The sequence below is a fragment of the Podarcis filfolensis genome (assembly GCF_964270895.1).
Source record: "Podarcis filfolensis genome assembly, chromosome: 6".
In the NCBI taxonomy this organism is placed as follows: Eukaryota; Metazoa; Chordata; class Lepidosauria; order Squamata; family Lacertidae; genus Podarcis; species Podarcis filfolensis.
This window is the reverse complement of record NC_139609.1, coordinates 52,642,802-52,661,248: the sequence shown is the minus strand read 5'-3', so window position 1 is coordinate 52,661,248 and position 18,447 is coordinate 52,642,802. Positions and strand designations below refer to the sequence as shown.

The 18,447-nt window shown below is 48.6% G+C and overlaps 1 protein-coding gene across 4 annotated transcripts in view; it reads left to right on the top strand.

Moving 5' to 3' along the window:
* The first annotated feature begins 4,053 nt into the window (after positions 1 to 4,053).
* Positions 4,054 to 18,447, top strand: part of CELSR2 (cadherin EGF LAG seven-pass G-type receptor 2) — a 118,267-nt gene continuing 103,873 nt past the window's right edge. For 3 of the 4 annotated variants that reach the window (XM_083617778.1, XM_083617776.1, XM_083617775.1), the window contains exon 1: positions 4,054 to 7,694. In XM_083617778.1, coding sequence (XP_083473904.1) covers positions 4,214 to 7,694 — 3,481 coding nt within the window. In that variant the 5' untranslated portion in view covers positions 4,054 to 4,213. The remainder of the gene's footprint in view (positions 7,695 to 18,447) is intronic. The other variant, XM_083617777.1, reaches the window with a different exon arrangement.

Genomic DNA, 18,447 nt, shown 5'->3' with positions numbered 1-18,447 from the left:
ATGATGAAAAGGCATAATTTTTATATTTTATTGGCTCAGCCATTTTGCAAGTTTTCCAACCACCAGCGATCCATCATCAGCCATAGGTTTACACAGCAGAACATTAAAATAGATTTGGTCATTTGCCCAGGGTGATGGTGCTTGGCTACTCTGCTCTGAGGACAAAAGAAAAACCCTTTGTTCTCAGGGTAAAAATGCCCAGGTAGAGAACCATTTTCTTGGAGCTCCTGCCAGTGAATACATTTTAGATCTATTGTCGTTGTTGTGAACAAACACCTGTGCAATATACCTGTTCAGCCCCCTGACTAGTTAAAGAGGCAACAATGTTAACTGTCTTAAAAAAAATAAAATCCTAGTTATTTCAACCATGGTCCACCAGCATGCATTGCTTCTGTTTAACTTCAGTTCATTTCAGTTGGGTTTGAATGGAGTCCCCATTCATAATCCAAGGATGTACAGCTGTGGTTTCTGTCAAATTGCTTCCTTTATATTCTGAGTTAAGTGAGTAATAGTCTAGTCAAGAGATTAGCAGTACGATCCGAGACATCCATCCATTTTAGATTTTCCTTCAGATGTGAACCCACAAGGTGCATCAGGCTGGCGCTTACCTCTCAGCTCCCGCATCTGCAATAGCAGGGTGGAGACATACATTATGGGCCTATTGTGTAACAAGTATTTGGATAATGTATAGGAAGTGCTTCTAAATTGCTATATCAATGCAAATTATTATTATTGATTCACTTATAGCTGTAGTGTTTAAATGCTAACGCTTTCCGTTATGCAACTGTTTAAAAAACAAAAATACATAACAGACACTTCCAGTCTCTGAGAGTGCAATCCTAGGCATGTCTGTTAAAAAGTGATCCCCAGTGAGTTCAATAAGACTAACTCCCAAGTAACTCTGTACAGGATTGCAGCCTGATGTACATAAACTCTTTCTCTCTCCCCCCCCTCAGTTTCTTTTTGTGTATCTAATAGCATAAGAGTGTATTGCTGTTGTTGTTTTCATTGGAAAGAGGATCTGAACTTGTGTCTATGTGAGTCATAATGAGTTCCAAATCAAAGAACTGAAGTTCTGATTATATAGTGGGCGCACTACCTAAGTGGGGAATACAGCAGCACCACTAGCAGTTTTATTATTATTATGAATCAGTCCAAAGAAAGGGACGTGTCTGAGGTTCTGTGCACCTGCAGTGAGCGAGGCTGTGAGAAAGCTGGCGGCATTGCCCTTTTAAGAAGCACCATTCCTGGAGCGACAAGCCTTGCGCAAGCAGGTTCCTTGTACATGCAAAAACGTACACAAGCAAAATGTGCTGCAAAAGTTGGTGTAAAAGGAAAGGAGGTGGAAGGGAAAGGAAGCACCCGGGCTCCAGCCAGTGAATGATTGGCGCTCGCCCACCCATTGGAGAAGTCAATTGGGGCGGGGGGGGGGGGAGAGAAGGTTTCAGCCAGGGTATCTGGCCCAGGCTGCTGTCCAGCGTAGCCTATGCAGTTCTGCTTGTCTGACTAGCACAGGCTTCTTCCTTCAGTTCATCACAACGAAGATTTGCACTGATTGAACAGAGTCACCCCACCCCACTCCACCCATGGTCGTCTTGTAAACTGGCTCGAAGAAGAGATGGAACCCCAATTTCTTTCTTTTACAAAATATTTCACAGGCTACAGAAGTCCTGAATTCTGCTCTTAGGAACATAGGGAACTGTCTTACACTGAATCTGAACATTGACCCATGTGATCCATAATCGTCTATATCGACTGGCGGCAGCTTATCCCGGGTTGCAGCCCTAACTGGAGATGACAAGAATTGGGAACCTCTGTGTGCAAGGCAAACGCTCCAGTCCTTCCCCATTTTATAAACAGGATGCTACTTAGTCCAGCATCCTGGTCTTACAGTGGCTGACTAGATGCCGGTGGGAAACCCACAAGCAGGATTCAAGCACAGGAGCCCCCTCCCCTCCTGTGGTTTCCAGCAACTAGTATTCAGAAACATACTCTCTCTGAGCATGGAGGCAGAGCACAGCCATCATGGCTAGTGGACCCTGGTTGCCTTATCCTCCACGAATGCATTTAATCCTTTTTTTAAAGCCATCCAAATTGGTGGCCACCACTGCCTCTTGTGGCAGTGAGTTCCACAGTCAAGGATAGGTGAGAAATCTAATAAATAGATTAAGGACGCCTGCCTGAAACCTTGCCAATCATTGCTGACAGCAGTGAGCTAGATGGACTAACGGTCTGACGAGGCAGCCTCTTATCAAGTCCTGTCCACACTTGTTATTGAAATTCAACACAGAGTTTGGCTGCTTAATTCCCACTTTGAGTGGGAGTTGAACTGCTTCTGTGCAGAAATCCATCCAGAATGTTTGCCTACACAGTCGGTGTTTTTGTGCATGTTTATACAAGGACAGCATACAAGTAGTATTTCTGTGGTGTCACTTTCTCAATAGACTGCGTAACAGCAAAATGAAAATTATGGGCATTTGAACAGCTGCTGAGAATGAATAGCATGCCATGGCAAAAAAACAGAAACACTCTTCTTTCAGCTCCCCAAACCTTGGTACTAGCCATTATAGCCACATCAACTTTGTGTTGTAGTTTAAAAATAAAAATAAAAATGCAGAATGGGTCTACGCATCCAAATGCACCAGGCACAGAAGTTCCATTGTGTGTATTTACAATACATAATAAATTGGCTTTTTAAAAGGATCTAACTGTTGAGGTTTCCCCAAATGGAATTTCTCATGTTGTGAGAGAGCCCCAGTGTTCAGGACACCAGAAGCCGTTCCTCCAGTCCCAGATATATGGAAGTTGGCTGCAATTCCCCAAGGGGGGCATAGCCAGTGTGGTTTCTTCCTCCCCCCCCCCCAAATTCTTTTTATTGGTTTTCACAATATTATAAACAAACAAACAAACAAACAAACAAACACACAAGACAAACAAACATAACAACTTGTTGGATTGCAGCTCCCATGGATAATTGCCAGCATGGCCAAAGGTGTGTGGGATGATGAGAGCTGTAGTCCAGCAACATTTGAAGGGCACTATGTGGGCAACTCCTGCTCTAAGATGTGAAGAAAAAGGTACTCTGTGCATGCTCATTACTGGTTCATTTCTTTCAGGGCTAAGCTTTGGCACTGAACATTAAGCCCCAGAGAGCCCTGATCACAGTTTACAAATTCTCTGGGAGGGATGCCTTGCAGTAGTAATATTAGTAATAGTAATAGTAATAGTAATAGTAATAGTAATAGTAATAGTAATAGTAATGAGAGCCATTGTGGTGTAATGGTTCAGAGAGTTGGGACTAGGACCTGGGAGACCAGGATATGAATCCCTACTCAGCCACGATGATGACCTACTCAGCTCACTGGATGACCTTCTCTTAGTACCTCACAAGGTTGTTGCAGTGATGAAATGGGGGTGGGCAGGAGAGCCATAGTCAATAAACTCTTCATCTCAACGTCATGGGTTTGAGCCCCACATTGGACAAACGATATCCGCACTGCAGGGGGCTGGTCTAGATCATGAAATCATAGAGCTGTAGAGTTGTAAGGGACCCCAAGGGTCATCTTGCAATGCAGGAATTTCACTAAAGCATCCACGACCCTTCCTGTTCCCTTCCAATTCTATGCTTCATGTACACCCCCAGAAGAAAAGACGGCATATAAACGTCAGAAATAAATAAATAAAAGCCAGTCCAGATGGGCAGAGGCTGCCTGCGGACATGGGCAAGCCGAGGCCCTGTTGCACTCTGTACACGCTCAATGCCACCACCTGTTATTCCCGGGTTGCTCCTAAGGCCCGGCCATCGGCCAACAGGAGCCGGGCGGACCTCTCTAGCAGCCCTGCCGCCGCCGCCGCTGGGGGAGAAAGTGGCGGTATAACTCCGGGGAGGGCCCCACCGCGCGGCTGCCTCTCCTCTCCAGCAGCCGGGGCTGCCGCGGCTCCTTTAAGAGCCGCAGGTCTATGGAAATGAGCGTCGGCGAGCTGCTGCCGCAGCGGAGCCTTGCCGGGCTGGTTGGCAGGCGGAGAGACCTTCGCGGGCTGCGAGCAAGAGCGCACGCGGCGGCGGCGGCGGCGGCGGCGGACCTGCTGGGGCTGATCGGCGGAGCCGGCGGGCGCCTCGGCCCGGATCCTCCGCTGGGCATGAAGCGCAGCTGCTGAGCGACGCGCGGACGGACGGAGCGAGAGGAAGCCGGAGTGCGGGCGGCGGCGGGAGATGGGCGGCGGCTGCGGCTGCTGCGCCCCCGGCCGGGCTGTGCTGCTGCTGCTGGCGGCGCTGGGGATCCCTCGCTCGGCCGCAGCCCGGAGCCCCCCGGGGCCGCCCTGCGCCCCCTTCAGCGGACCGGCCTGGCCGCCGCCGCCGGAGCCGGAGCTGCTCCCCGCTTGCGCCGCGCCGCCGCTCTCGTGGCGCTGCCCGGCCGCGCGTCCTGCCCGCGGCCTCTGGGCGCACCTGCTCGGGCCGCGCTGCGGCGGCGGCGGCGGCGCGGCTGAGGACGGCGACTTGGTGCTGCTGAGCCGGCTCCTGCTGGCCCCGGAGCCGGGCCCGCGGTTCCGCAGGGGGCGCAGGCGGGCGCTGTGCATGGAGCCGGGCGCGCGCGTCCCCCTGCCGCCGGCCAGCTCGCGGGGAGGCTGCCGGCTGCGCTGCCGGTTGCGAGGCGACAGCGGCGGGAGCGAGCCGTCGGACCACCTCCAGGAGGACTTGGTGCTGCCCCCTCGGGCCAGGTGCCTCCGCTCCGGGCACCCGCTGCGCCTGGAGCTCCTGTGCGGCCTCTGTGAGGAGGAGGAGGAGGAGGAGGGAGAGACCTTTGTCCTGTGGAGCATCGGCCTGGGCTCTTCTCAACAGCAGATGGAGAAGCTGTGGCAATCCGAGGGGGCCCCCCGAGGTGGCGCGGGGAGCAGCCGCTCCAAGAGGAACGTCAACGCCAGCCCTCAGTTCCAGATGCCAGCCTACCAGGCTTCAGTGCCGGAGAACAGGCCGGCGGGGACCCCCGTGATCATGCTGCGGGCCTTGGACCCCGATGAGGGCGAATGGGGCCGCTTGGACTACTCCATGGATGCCCTCTACGACAGCCGCTCCAACAGCTTCTTTGCCATCGACGCCCAGACGGGGGCCGTGACGACGGCTGAGGAGCTGGACCGGGAGACCAAGAGCACCCACGTGTTCCGGGTGACGGCCACGGACCACGGCGTGCCACGCCGCACCGCCTTGGCCACCCTCATGATCACAGTGAGCGACACCAATGACCACGACCCGGTCTTTGAGCAGCAGGAGTACAAGGAGAGCATGCGGGAGAACCTGGAGGTGGGCTACGAAGTGCTGACGGTGAGGGCCACGGATGGGGATGCCAGCCCCAACGCCAACATCCTCTACCGCATCCTGAACGGGAACGGCTCCAACCGGATCTTTGAGATTGACCCCAAGTCTGGCGTCATCCGTACCAATGGCCTGGTGGACCGGGAAGCGGTTGAGGCCTACCAGCTGATGGTGGAGGCCAACGACCAAGGCAAAGACCCAGGGCCACGCAGCACCACAGCCACGATCCACATCACGGTGGAGGATGATAACGACAACTCGCCGCAGTTCAGTGAGAAACGCTACGTGGTGCAGGTGCCCGAGAACGTGGCCTCCAACACTCACATCCTGCGGGTCAATGCGACCGACCGGGACAAAGGTAGCAATGCTCTGGTGCATTACAGCATCATGAGTGGCAACACCCGCGGCCAGTTCTACATCGATGCCCAGACAGGTAACATTGATGTGGTCAGCCAGCTTGACTATGAGATGAACAAGGAATACACCCTCCGCATTAGGGCCCAGGATGGAGGAAGGCCCCCTCTTTCCAACATCAGTGGGCTGGTGACCATCCAGGTGTTGGATGTCAATGACAACGCCCCCATATTTGTCAGCACCCCTTTTCAGTCCACGGTACTGGAGAATGTCCCTGTGGGCTACTCGGTCATCCACATCCAAGCCATTGATGCGGATTCTGGGGAGAACGCTCGGCTGGAGTATGCTCTGGTTGACACAAGCTCTGATTTCCCCTTCACCATCAATAACAACACAGGCTGGATTGTGGTGGCCTCTGAATTGGACCGTGAAGCTGTGGACTTCTACAACTTTGGTGTTGAGGCCCGAGACCACGGTAGCCCCCCCATGACCTCCTCGGCCAGCGTCAGCATCACCGTCCTGGACGTCAATGATAACAATCCTGAGTTTACTCAAAAGGAATATACCATGAGGCTCAATGAAGACGCTGCTGTGGGCACCAGTGTCCTTACAGTCTCTGCCATCGACCGGGATGTCAACAGCGTCATCACCTACCAGATCACTAATGGGAACACCCGCAATCGCTTCTCCATAACCAGCCAGAGTGGTGGGGGTCTCATCACCCTGGCCCTACCCTTGGATTACAAATTAGAGCGTCAGTACCTGCTTACCATTACTGCTTCCGATGGCACACGACTTGACACGGCCCAGGTTTTTGTGAATGTGACAGATGCCAACACACACCGACCAGTCTTCCAAAGCTCCCACTACACCGTGAACATCAATGAGGACAGGCCAGTGGGTACCACTGTAGTTATTATTAGTGCTACGGATGAGGACACCGGGGAGAATGCCCGCATTACTTACTTCATGGAAGACAGTATCCCTCAGTTCAAGATAGATATGGATACTGGTGCTGTCACCACTCAGATGGAGCTGGACTATGAGGATCAGGTGTCCTACACATTGGCAATTACAGCCCGGGACAATGGCATCCCCCAGAAATCTGATACTACCTACCTGGAGATCCTAGTCAACGATGTAAATGACAACGCACCTCAGTTCTTAAGGGATAACTACCAGGGTTCTGTATATGAGGATGTGCCAGCTTTCACGAGTGTCCTGCAGGTTTCCGCCACCGACAGAGACTCTGGACTGAATGGGAGGGTGTTCTATACCTTCCAGGGTGGGGACGATGGGGATGGAGACTTCATAATTGAATCCACATCGGGCATTGTTAGGACACTGCGCAGGCTGGACAGGGAGAATGTCCCATTGTATGAGCTTAGGGCATATGCCGTCGATAAGGGCATGCCAGCCATGAGGACCCCTATTGATGTCTATATCACTGTTCTTGACGTCAACGACAACCCCCCTGTCTTTGAACAGGATGAGTTTGACATTTTTGTTGAGGAGAACAGCCCCATTGGTTTAGTGGTGGCCCGGATCACTGCCAGCGACCCAGATGAGGGCACCAATGCCCAGATCATGTATCAGATAGTGGAAGGCAACATTCCCGAGGTCTTTCAACTCGACATCTTCTCCGGAGAGCTGACGGCACTGATGGATTTGGATTATGAAGCCAAGTCTGAGTATGTCATTGTGGTCCAGGCTACTTCAGCCCCACTCGTCAGCCGGGCCACTGTGCACGTCCGTCTGCTGGATAAGAACGACAACATCCCTGTCTTGAAGAATTTTGAGATCCTCTTCAATAACTATATCACCAACAAGTCCAGCAGTTTCCCCACGGGTGTGATTGGCAGAATCCCAGCCTATGACCCGGATGTCTCCGATACGCTTACCTACAGCTTTGAGCAAGGCAACGAACTGAGGCTGGTGCTCCTGAACCACAGCACTGGAGAGCTACGTCTGAGCAGGGCCTTGGATAACAACAGGCCTTTGGAAGCGATCATGAGAGTATCTGTGTCAGGTAAGGTGGCAAATGCATTCCTGTGCATGTGGGTTTGGATCTCAAGTTTTGGGGGGAGGAGAAGCTTTTGGAGCAATCTAGTTCAACTCTGCATGCCTACCTCATGCTCTCCTAACCTTGTGGCTAATCTCAAATGGCATCATAGAATCTTAGAGTTGGAAGGGACCCAAGGGTCATCTAGTCCAACCCCCTGCAATGCAGAAATCTCAGCTAAAGCATCCATGACAGATGGCCATCCAACCTCTGCTTAAAAACATCCAAGGAAGCTTTTCAAGAAAGGGCGTCTGATCACACCAGAAAACTTTGGCTAAATAACCATTCTGAATATGTGGTATATGGCCACACTGTTTTCCCCAGCCTGGTGCCCTGGACTGCAACTCCCACCATCCCTGAATTTTGGCCATGCTGGCTTGGGCTTCTGGGAGTTGTAGTCCAAAACATCTTTACACTTGCTTTTGACACTTGAGATGTACGTTTTTAGGACCTACCTCATTTCTACGATTGTTAGTTGTTTTAATCTGTTTTTAATATTGTGTTTGAACTGTTGTAACCCACCCTGGGACCTTAGGGTAATGGGTGGGTAAATAATAATAATAATAATAATAATAATAATAATAATAATAATCTGCAGAGCACCATGTCAGGGGAGGCTGGCTTAATCTGTTGTTTGCAATTAGGAAGCATTTAGCTGATCATTGCAAAGGTGCAGCAGCAGCAGCAAAGTAGAACTGCTTTTTTGGAATTGGTGGAGGTTGCATAACAGCCAAATGGCAATCCAGGATTCCGTGCGCTGCTCCAGTTGGCTGCCCCAGTCTTTGCTCTGAGAGAAGAGCTGAAGCTGCAGAGTTTCTCTCCCCCCCCCCGCCATCTCTTCCACAGGCTCCCAGTATCCCAGCCAAAGAATCTTCTTCCCCCTGCCCTTCTTTTCTATTCCCTTTGAATGGAACCAACCACTTGGGGCTAATTCCATATAAAATTGACTTTCCTTGCATGCGAGCTGAATGCATGATGATTTGATGCCACCAATAGTGGCTTTTGGTGTTTGGGGCAGGGTGGATGAGGCAGGAGGAGTGCAAGATGGGTCTGTTCTGTGATCATTCATTCGGAAGATGGAGCTGATCTTCCTCTGAGCTCTGAGATTCTGTTTATCAGTGTCTGGAAGACGAGGGAGAATGCTGGGAGATATTTGGCTGTCCTATAAGGAAACCCTTAGCATGTCAGTGTCATTGCTACCAGACATGGTCCCACAACAAACATGGGCTCTTTTCTCCCAGAGCTTATACTCCTGTATGCTTTCTATTCCTCAATATGCCACAATACTTTTTGGGTGGTATGCCGCTAAGTTTTACACAGACCCACTGAAATTGATGACCTCCATTCTTTGCAGTGGGTCTACTCTCAGTGAAAGGTAGTCAAATTCCACCGCTTGTTGCATTTTTGCTGCAACCGAGAAATGAACGCAGCTACTCTTCCACAACACAGACGTGGAATCTGTGCTCCTGAGATGGGTGTAGTATGTGGGGAAATGTGTCACTGGAGTAGAATAGCTGTTTTGTTCCAGGAGAAGGATGCAGTCCCTTTAATTAGCCAGATAGTCTCCTTTTCCTACACTGCCACTTTATTACAATGCCCGGTGTCTGTGCTTTGCAATTACATTAAATTAAATGCCACTGTCCCAGTGCAGAACTTTGCAGGGTAAGCAGAGAGGCAAGCATCAACAGAGATGGTTGTTGTTTGTAGGATATAAACTGATGCAGGGATGGGGAACCTGTGGCCTTGCAAAGGTTGCTGAGCTACAACTCCCATCATTCCTGAACATCAGCCATACTGACTGGGGCTGATAGGAGTTGATTTATTGATTTATTAAATTTGTATAGCGGCCTTCATCCAAAGAGGGCAGGGTACTCCAGCATCATCTGGAGGGTCACAGGCATTCCATCCCTGAGTTAATGTTAAAGCTACAGCTAACTCATCTTCAGGGTGTCAAGGGCTTACAGAAGGACCAGTGCCAAAATCTCAGCATAGAGGTACCACAGGTACTAGGGTGACATGGTAACTTATGGCAAGCATAAGAAGAGCCATCAGGCTAAAGCTCAACTAGTCCAGCATTATTCTGTTCTCATAGCAGCTAACAAGATGCCTGTGGGAAGCCTGCATACAGGACCCAAGTTCAACAAGGGTCTCCCAACTCCCTGCTCCCCTCCAAATAGTGGGGGATTTACAAAAAGTTGACTGTGAACTGCATAATTTGAATTTGCTTTAGCCTCTTGGAACAGGGATGCAGAGCCTGTGGACCTAGTGATGTTGCTGGACTCCAACTCCCATCTGCCTCAGCCTGCATGGCCAACAGCCAGGGATGCTGGGAGTTGTAGTTCAACAGCATATGGAAGTCTACAGGTTCCCTTTCCTTTTTCTGGAATTCTGGTGACATCAGGAAGAGAGAGGTCCTGCTCAGGAATGGCTTAGTCATCCAAGGCTGGCTTACATGTAGCCTCATCCAGGAGGCAGTTCCTGATCCCAAAGTGTGTGTTTCTGACCATTTCCAGCAACTTTTAAAAGAGACTATGGCTATGCCATAATGTCAGTGGGTTGTATTCAGTGCTTTGCCAACAGGGTTCCATGGGCACAATGGGAGTTGTGTTTCCTCTCCTACTCCCATTCTAGATGGTCCCCCCCCAACCTTCTAGAGCCGATTTTAAGGGCACATGGAAGGGTGGAGGGGGAAAGAAGTTCCATTGTGTACCCAGAAGACCCTTCCACACAACGGAGCTGCAGCTATTGCCCTGCTGTCTTCAAATATGCTACTGAAAATGGTTGGAGAACACATTTTTCAGATGGGCTCTTGTGTTTCATTGGTGGGCGAGCATCGTCAATATATAATGTTGTAGACTAGTGTGTGCTGAACACATGTCTGAATGGATAGATGAGCTAAGGCCGGCAGGGTATATACAGCTTACTAAGGATTTTCCCACGGAGAAGACCCTGCTGCACCTTCACAACTTGTTCCAGGTTCCAGGGGCTCTGGGCAAAGTGTCCTTTAGTGGGCTTCCTCCTCTGTCGACATTCTATGGTGGGCTTACTGAGTCGACTGTGGTGCTCAGAGCTGTGTCTGTTTGCCATTTAATTTCCCGCAATGTCTCTGGTGTAGCATTGCTTTTGGGCGTTGTGGGAAATACCCACCTATCTGGCATTGCTTAGAGTGCCAGAGCAGATTTGTTTAGAAAGGGGCAGAGGTGGGTCCTTCCCAGTTGCCGGGGCTATGGACTCTGCCCAAGAATAGCAGGGGCTGATCCTGGCTCTAATGACTGCCCTCCTCCCCACTATGGCCGCAAAGGACTGGGCTGTGAGTGAGGAACATGTGGTGGTCGTGGGCGTTGTTGGAGGAAGGGAGAGAAGCCACTTGGGCAAACAGGATAGAGCTTACACGCCTTACATCCCCCCCCCCCGCATTCATGTTAAATCTCATGAATCAGGATGTTGTTGACTCACTTCTGCAAAGCCTCCCACTCTGTGCTGGAGCGAATTCAACCTGGCAGATGCTCCTTTTCCTAACTTAGATCTGGTGGCTTGATAGCACACATCCCTCTTTTATCCGGAGTTTGAGGCCTGCACCCTATTTGTCCAGCAGGAATTGGAGGCTTTGGAGAGAATGGGCTATGACTACAAAACTTTGGGCTCCTCACTTCTTCGCAACCCAGCCTCTTTGCCTCTATAGGCAGTAATTTCCTCAAGGCAAAATCACGCCAGGTGTGGTTGGTGCCTCGCCTGCACCTGATCCTTAGTGAAACTGAATCATTGTGTGCGTGAATCTGGCAACTTTCATTGGCCCTAGAGTCATCCCTACCAGGGATGGGAAGTATCTGCTGGTGGAACTCCTTGGATGAACGTAGCCTGGCCTAGCCTGGCCAGCATCTACAATTGCTCTCCGCCTTCAAGTAACTAGTTATTACTTGCCTATTACTCTCCTGGGTCTTTGTAGCAGCACCTGTTCGACAAGGTTTTCGCCAGGAATTAGAGCTGAATTTATGGTCCAAATTCTGCTTGTGATGCAGTTGGCATCTGCCTTCAGGGAGGGCTAATAACAGATTGTTACAGCACGCACAAAGTGAAGTGAAACCTGCCAACTGCCATTGGCAATTTGACTAGGCTGCTTTCGCAGGGCGACGGGACAGGAGATCTTTGTGGCAGGGTAGGAATGGGTGGTAGATGCATCTGAGTTCTGGGGAAAGGCCAGATCTTAGTGATAGAGCATCTGTCTTACATGCGGGGGGGGGGGGGGTCCTGGGTTCAGCCCCTAGCATCTCCCAGTTGGAACAGGAATACACCAATCTGAAACTCTGGAGAGTTACTGCTAATCAGTGTAGACAATACTGAACTACATGGACCAAGTCTGATTCAGTATAAGCTATATTTCAAGTTGGCAGGGGCATCAAAGATCATGTAGTCCAAATCCTTACCACAGCTAGTGTTTTCTCTACCTAAACAGCAGAAATAAATGTTAACGTGTCCTCTTTAAAACAACAATGACCAAAACTTCAAAGGGGGATGATTTCATGAGATCCTAGGCAAATAATTTTGTTGCTCAGTTGTTGTTGTGTTGCAGCCAAGTTCTTCCTATTTTGTAGAATGACTGTTGTTTACCTGCAAATTAAACCCCACAGACTCCTGTCCTCCTTTTAGTGGCAAAAGGAATTGCTTGCTTTCAGTTTGATTTATGGCAAGGCCATAGATAAGTTACTTAGCTGTCTTTTCTGTCAGCTGCATAATTCCCTGGTCGTCACTCTTTCTTCACATCATAATCTTGCATTTTAATCCCTGCATTTTCTTTTCTTTTCTTCCCCTGCTCCAGTGGCATTCTTGGGCTTGTGTATATATTCTCTTTCATGTATGGCGTCCACATTGGGCACGACACGTCCTGCTAAAGCCAACCCCAAATCGTTACTGATTAAAAATGGCACCATCATTATCATGTGAGCATTGGGTATCTCCCCATGCAGACTTAAAAAAAAAACCCCCAACCAAGTAGAAACCAAAACCCTTTTTGTGGTGAAGCTGCTGAGGTTGGAGTTCTGGCAAAATACACAGTCTCTGATGCTGTCTGCTGTCAGAGATTTGACACGCCAAGTCAGGACTTGCAAAGTCGTTAATGTTTTTAGTCTATCCCTTCCTAAGAGGGATGGCATACTATTCTCCCATCCCAGCTCACAAGTTCAGTATTCCGGATGATCACAAACATTGTCAAAAAGCTAAGGGGAGAGATTGTGTTTGTATGTGTAGAAGGTCCCAGGAGCATCGCTGAACGTTACCCCCTTATTAATTCTGCCCTCCATAGCATGGAAGACGATGGCAGGCCTTCCTGCCGGAGACCAATTTGGAGATGCTTAAGAGCAGCTGTCCCTGAGTCTCGGCAATTAAACTCTCAGCATGGTGGCTGCCGGTCGCACCTGCTCTGTGGGGATAGGAATACAGGGACTGGGGAATACTGTACAGTGGATAGATTGGAGTGCCGATAATACACATAGCCCCTGGCTGTCATTGGAGCCCCACTGAATGGTATTCCTGGCTTCTGATGCAGGGGGAATCCAAGCCGCTGGGGTTTATTGGGAAATTGCTGCAGCTGGCACTCCAGAGCTGGTGACTGCAGAATTAGAGGGAGGGTTTTGTCCTGGTGTGGCCAGTCAAAGCAAGAGAACAAATGCCCAGTTGTATTTCCAGCTGGTGGGTAGATGGTAATAATTCATTTAATAAAGAATTAAATTCCGCTTGATTGACAGAAAGAATAGGACAATGAAATTGTTGGTAAAAATAGTAAGAAACGACTATTTAAATATTCAGAAATAATTAAAATCAACAATAAGCTAAAAACCCACTTAAAACACATGTAAACATTCTACATATCTGGGTAGGCTGGCCTAAACAAAAAGTTTTTAGCAGGTACAGTCGTACCTTGGAAGTCAAACGCCTTGCATGTCGAATATTTTGGCTCCTGAACACCGCAAACCTGGAAGTGAGTGTTCCGGTTTGCAAACATTTTTTGGAACTGAACGTCCAATGCTGCTTCCACGGCTTCCGATTGGCTGCAGGAGCTTCCTGCAGCCAATCGGAAGCTGTGCCTTGGCTTCCAAACATTTTGGAAGTCAAACGGACTTCTGGAATGGATTCCGTTCGACTTCCAAGGTATGACTGTGCAGTGAAGGTGTCTGCCAGTAGTCAGGGGGTTCCAAACTGTGGGTGCTGCTGCACTAAAAGAGTGATTTATTGCAGATGAGGAATGAGTATTATGTGGCACCTGTAACCATGCCAGTTCTGCAGATTTGCTGTGACTATGCTCTTCTGCAATGAATCCCCTCAAAGGCTTTGAAGTAGAGTCAGGACCTATGTCACTGGGGGCCATACTACACAATGCATGCAAGTGGACATCATGGTAGTCCAGCAGCTTCTTTTGTAGTCCAGCTCCAGAGGAGGTGGCTGGGAATGGAAGAATGGCAAGAGTCACCATTGCTTGTGCCAAAGCCTTCATGGAAAAAGTGTATGTGAAGAGACTCTTCCTAACTCAGGCAGGGAGATGAGATGCTTATGTAAAATATTTGTACAGTATTGAGTGCAGGAACACTTATATAGTGCCATCCACATACACCCTGCTTAAAAAGAATGAGAGAATATTTTGGGGGGAAGACCCCAGCCCATCTCACGCAGCATTCCCAGTTGGTTAGAGTATGTTGCTGATATTGCCAAGGTTGCAGGTTCAATCCCTGTATGGGACAGCTGCATATTCCAGCATTGCAGGGGGTTGGACTAGATAGTACCCATGGTCCCTTCCAACTCTACAGTTCTATGATTTTAATTGGTTAACCAGATGCCTATGGGAAGTCCATAAACAGGACATGAGCACAATAGCCCTCTCCCATTCTCAGTGCCCAGCAACTGGCATTTGGAGACATATTGCTAGAAGTACATGGCTGGCTGTGTTTGGACATAAAGCCATGGTGTGGCTTTATGGGAACAAGCTGCAGTGAGCCTTGGGCTTGCACATTCCTCCCTTCCTGCTTCTGGTGCAACTGCGAGGAAATTGGAGCCTTCCACTTCTGTTTTAGGCTACTCATGATTTAGTGTGCCATCGGAACCCTAAACCGTGGTTAAGCTTAACTGTGGTTTGTTGAAACAATCCAGCTTCGAAATCATTTGAAATTGGCTTGTTTGAGCAAGCTGTAGGTAAGATTACTCATAATTTGTCTAGGGTCAGATGTTATGACAAGCTGTGATTAATCTCTAAAATGAAAGTGGAGGAGCGCATGAGCCGATGGCTTGCAGTGGTCCTTTCTCATAACACTAAACCATGATTTAGCTGCACACCTGAATGCAGCCATTGCGTCAGATGTTGAGAATTGCTGCCCTCCCTCCTCGCCTTGGCAAAAAAAGAGACTGTGAGGAGTGCAAAGCGCAACACAGCTGCATAGCAAGATGTGAATCTTTCCTTGCTGGAGATGGCCTGACAGCAAACTTGCTCCTACTGATGGACTCTAGGCCTGCAAAAAGACTAATTACAAATAACACATGACAAAGATGCCCCAGGGGCAGGAAAATTGTTCAGAACATTCGCTTTCCCCAATGACTTCTGCTTTTTCAGACCAATAATGTTATTCATCAGAGCTTGCTGTTCACACCTAGAGAAGGGCTTTTATGTAAATGCATTTCCAGATACTGCCAACGGCATGTGTAGATGGCAGGGAGAATAACAGGCCATGATTAGAGCAATGTGTTTGTGGTCAAGCACTACCAAAGATATTATTCATTAAGTTTTCTGTTGTCCATTTATACAAGGTTGGTAGGCAAAGATCCCTAAGGAATCTGATTAGCAGCAGCCTTTGGCTATCGGACTCTGAAAAGATGTCCCCCCCCCCCCCAACACCTTCCATTTAGCCAGATTATGTGTGTTGTATACGACTGCAATGTTTGCAATAGCTTCTGGAAAAAATCCGCAAGCTACATTTTTCCTGCCACTGATTGGAGGATGCAATATTTTCCTGGTGAAACAAGGTCTCAGGATTATAGTCATGCTTTTTATTAATTTCAGGAAATGTGTATCTTTTAAAATGTGTACAGATGATACACCTGAAAACATGTATTGTACATGTATACTACTAGCTGAATTTGGCTACCGTTTGATAATGAATGTCCTCTTGGTGGCAAATAGTGACTTATCTCTAAGGGTCAGTGTAGTATAGTGGTTAGAGTGCTGGACTAGGACCTGGAAGACCAGAGTTTGAATCCCTGCTCACCTATAAAGCTCATTGGATGACCTTGGTCCAGTCACTCTATCTTAGCCTAGTCTACCTCACAGGGTTGTTTTGAGGATTAAATGGGAGGTGGGAAACCATGTATGCCTCATTGAGTTCCTTGGAGGACAGGTAGATGATGATGATAATGATAATGATGTGTGAAATGGCCCCAAGTGTATGGAGTCTGGTGAGGTGGCTGTGGTTTCTCTGCAGTTCTTTCTGGCAGGCCAGAAAGAATTAAGACTTGCTATTAGTAACCTTCCTGCATCTTCCACTACACACAACTTTTGTCCTGATTCCCATTGCGCTTCTTTTGCTTGCATGGGGTTTATATAATTTATTTTCATTTATTTTGTTGATTGAATTCCTACACCACCCTTCACCCAAGGATCACAGGATGGGTTCCATTATAAAAACACAAAGATGTGCAACATAATAACAAACAGAAAGAATACCCCTCCCTTTTTTTAAAGGCTGTAGATTCTTTAGTTAGCCAAGGGTCCAGGAAAAGAGCAATCTTTTTGCCTGGTGACTAAATGGTGAATGATGAACAACTCAGTATATGGGAGTTTTCTCTTAATTAGCTCTAGATTAGATCTCCTGATCATGTGAGTTTGGTAGTACAGATTTAAGGGATCCGCTGCGAAAACCCTGGAATCCCACTAAAACCACTTGCATTAGTGACTTGAAGGTAAACCAAGACCCTACATGGCTTCCCCCAAATTGTGGAGAAAATATGCTGCAGATGCTGAAAAACAACCAGTCCTAAACTATGTTGAACTGGGCTTGTTACATTTTTACTTGGTTTGTTTATAAAAACATTTATATTTCCATTTAAAAGAAAATGCTTAGATTGGCTAACAGCACAGCATCAAAACACAGCACTATTAAATACACAATATATACCTAACAAAAGTAACAGGAAACAAGAAACTAAACAAAGCACGTAGACAAATCATGGCAAAACAGTTGATCAACACCTGATATGGCACATGAATTTGCCCATTCCAGGGGATCAGTCATATACTTCCAACTCTGTGGGGTAAAAGCCTGATGAAAAAGGAAGATGTTGAAAAAGCAGTGGACAGGTCATGTCAACGCCATCTCCTTCTGTCTGTGTCCCAGTTCAATCTGTAACTGCAGCTGCCTTCAGTTGTCTCCCTGCTCATCACTCAAACGCTGATAGGCGTCACGTTCTGAAGGCTGGGGAGAAAAATTTCCAGCTATCATGGGACATAATTCTTTCATTAAATCCCTCACCAGGCAAAAAAACCCCAAAACCAAAAACACCCCTGGCACGAGGCCCATTCATGCTAATCAAGATAGGCCAACCTCCTAACACCCATGGTTAAAGATTGAAAGGTGGAAGAGAGGCTAGGCAGGAACATTTCATCAAGCTTGTTATGGTTATGAGCAGGGGAAGAAACATGTTTCAAAAGTGTGCAGGGACTCAAGCTTGATAGGAGGTTGAAACCTTGTGTATAACAAACCGTGGTGTGTGGGGCTTCCGCTGGAAGCTAAAGTTGAAGCAGTAGAAATGGTCATTTCTGTTGGCAACCTTTGCGCCAATCCTGCTTAATGCCAGCTGATATCTGCCACATAAGAAAAGCCTGCTGGATCAGGCCAATAGCCTATCTTGTCCAGCATCCTGTTCTTACCCATATCTGTCTGGGGAAAACATGCAAGCAGAACCTTAGCAGAAGAGCACCTTGCTCTCCTGTGGTTTCCTGTAACAGGTATTCAAGAGCTAGCATCCTTTCTCATTCCTGGATGGATCTTCTCATTCACTGGTACATCATCCCCCAGAGGGGTTTTTCTTCCTGTTCTGCCAGTTCCCCACAATCCTGACTTACAGCCTTTTGCTTTGAATTGCCACCCACCTGTGTAAGACATGGTGTTCTGAGCCGTGAGGCTGAGTCTTCCGGGGTTAACGTCAGGAGGAGTCTAGCTATATTGGCGGGAGTGAAAATCCCAGAGCAGGCTGGGCAGCTGCTAAGATCCCTCCATTGCAGGGCAACCTAGGATAGTGTGGAGGTGGGGGCTGACTGCAGATAATGCACTCAAGCCATCTGCTCCATCCTTGGACCTTTGAGAGCAGGCTCCCTTTGATCTGGGCTCCGTGGGAGAGGCTACCCTTTTAACATTTCATGCAGCCCCTCAACTGCATCTGTGATGTTTAGCATGGAGGATGATGCTGATTTAAAGGTGCAGAGATGTGATGGATTTGGGGGGTGGTTTAGAAGCCAAGGGATTAAGCATTCCTTACTACAAGGGGATTAGGGTGGTGGGATAGCGGAGGCGGATGAGATGAGACACAAAATGGGAAGGAGCAGATCATTGGCAGTACAGTAAGCTGTTGGGGAGACATTAACTAGGTCAGAGGCTCCGAGGGCGGCAGGTCCTCTTGAGCTTTATGCTCTAGAATAGGGATGGAGAACCTGTGGCCCTCCAGAGGTTGTTGAATTATTATTGTC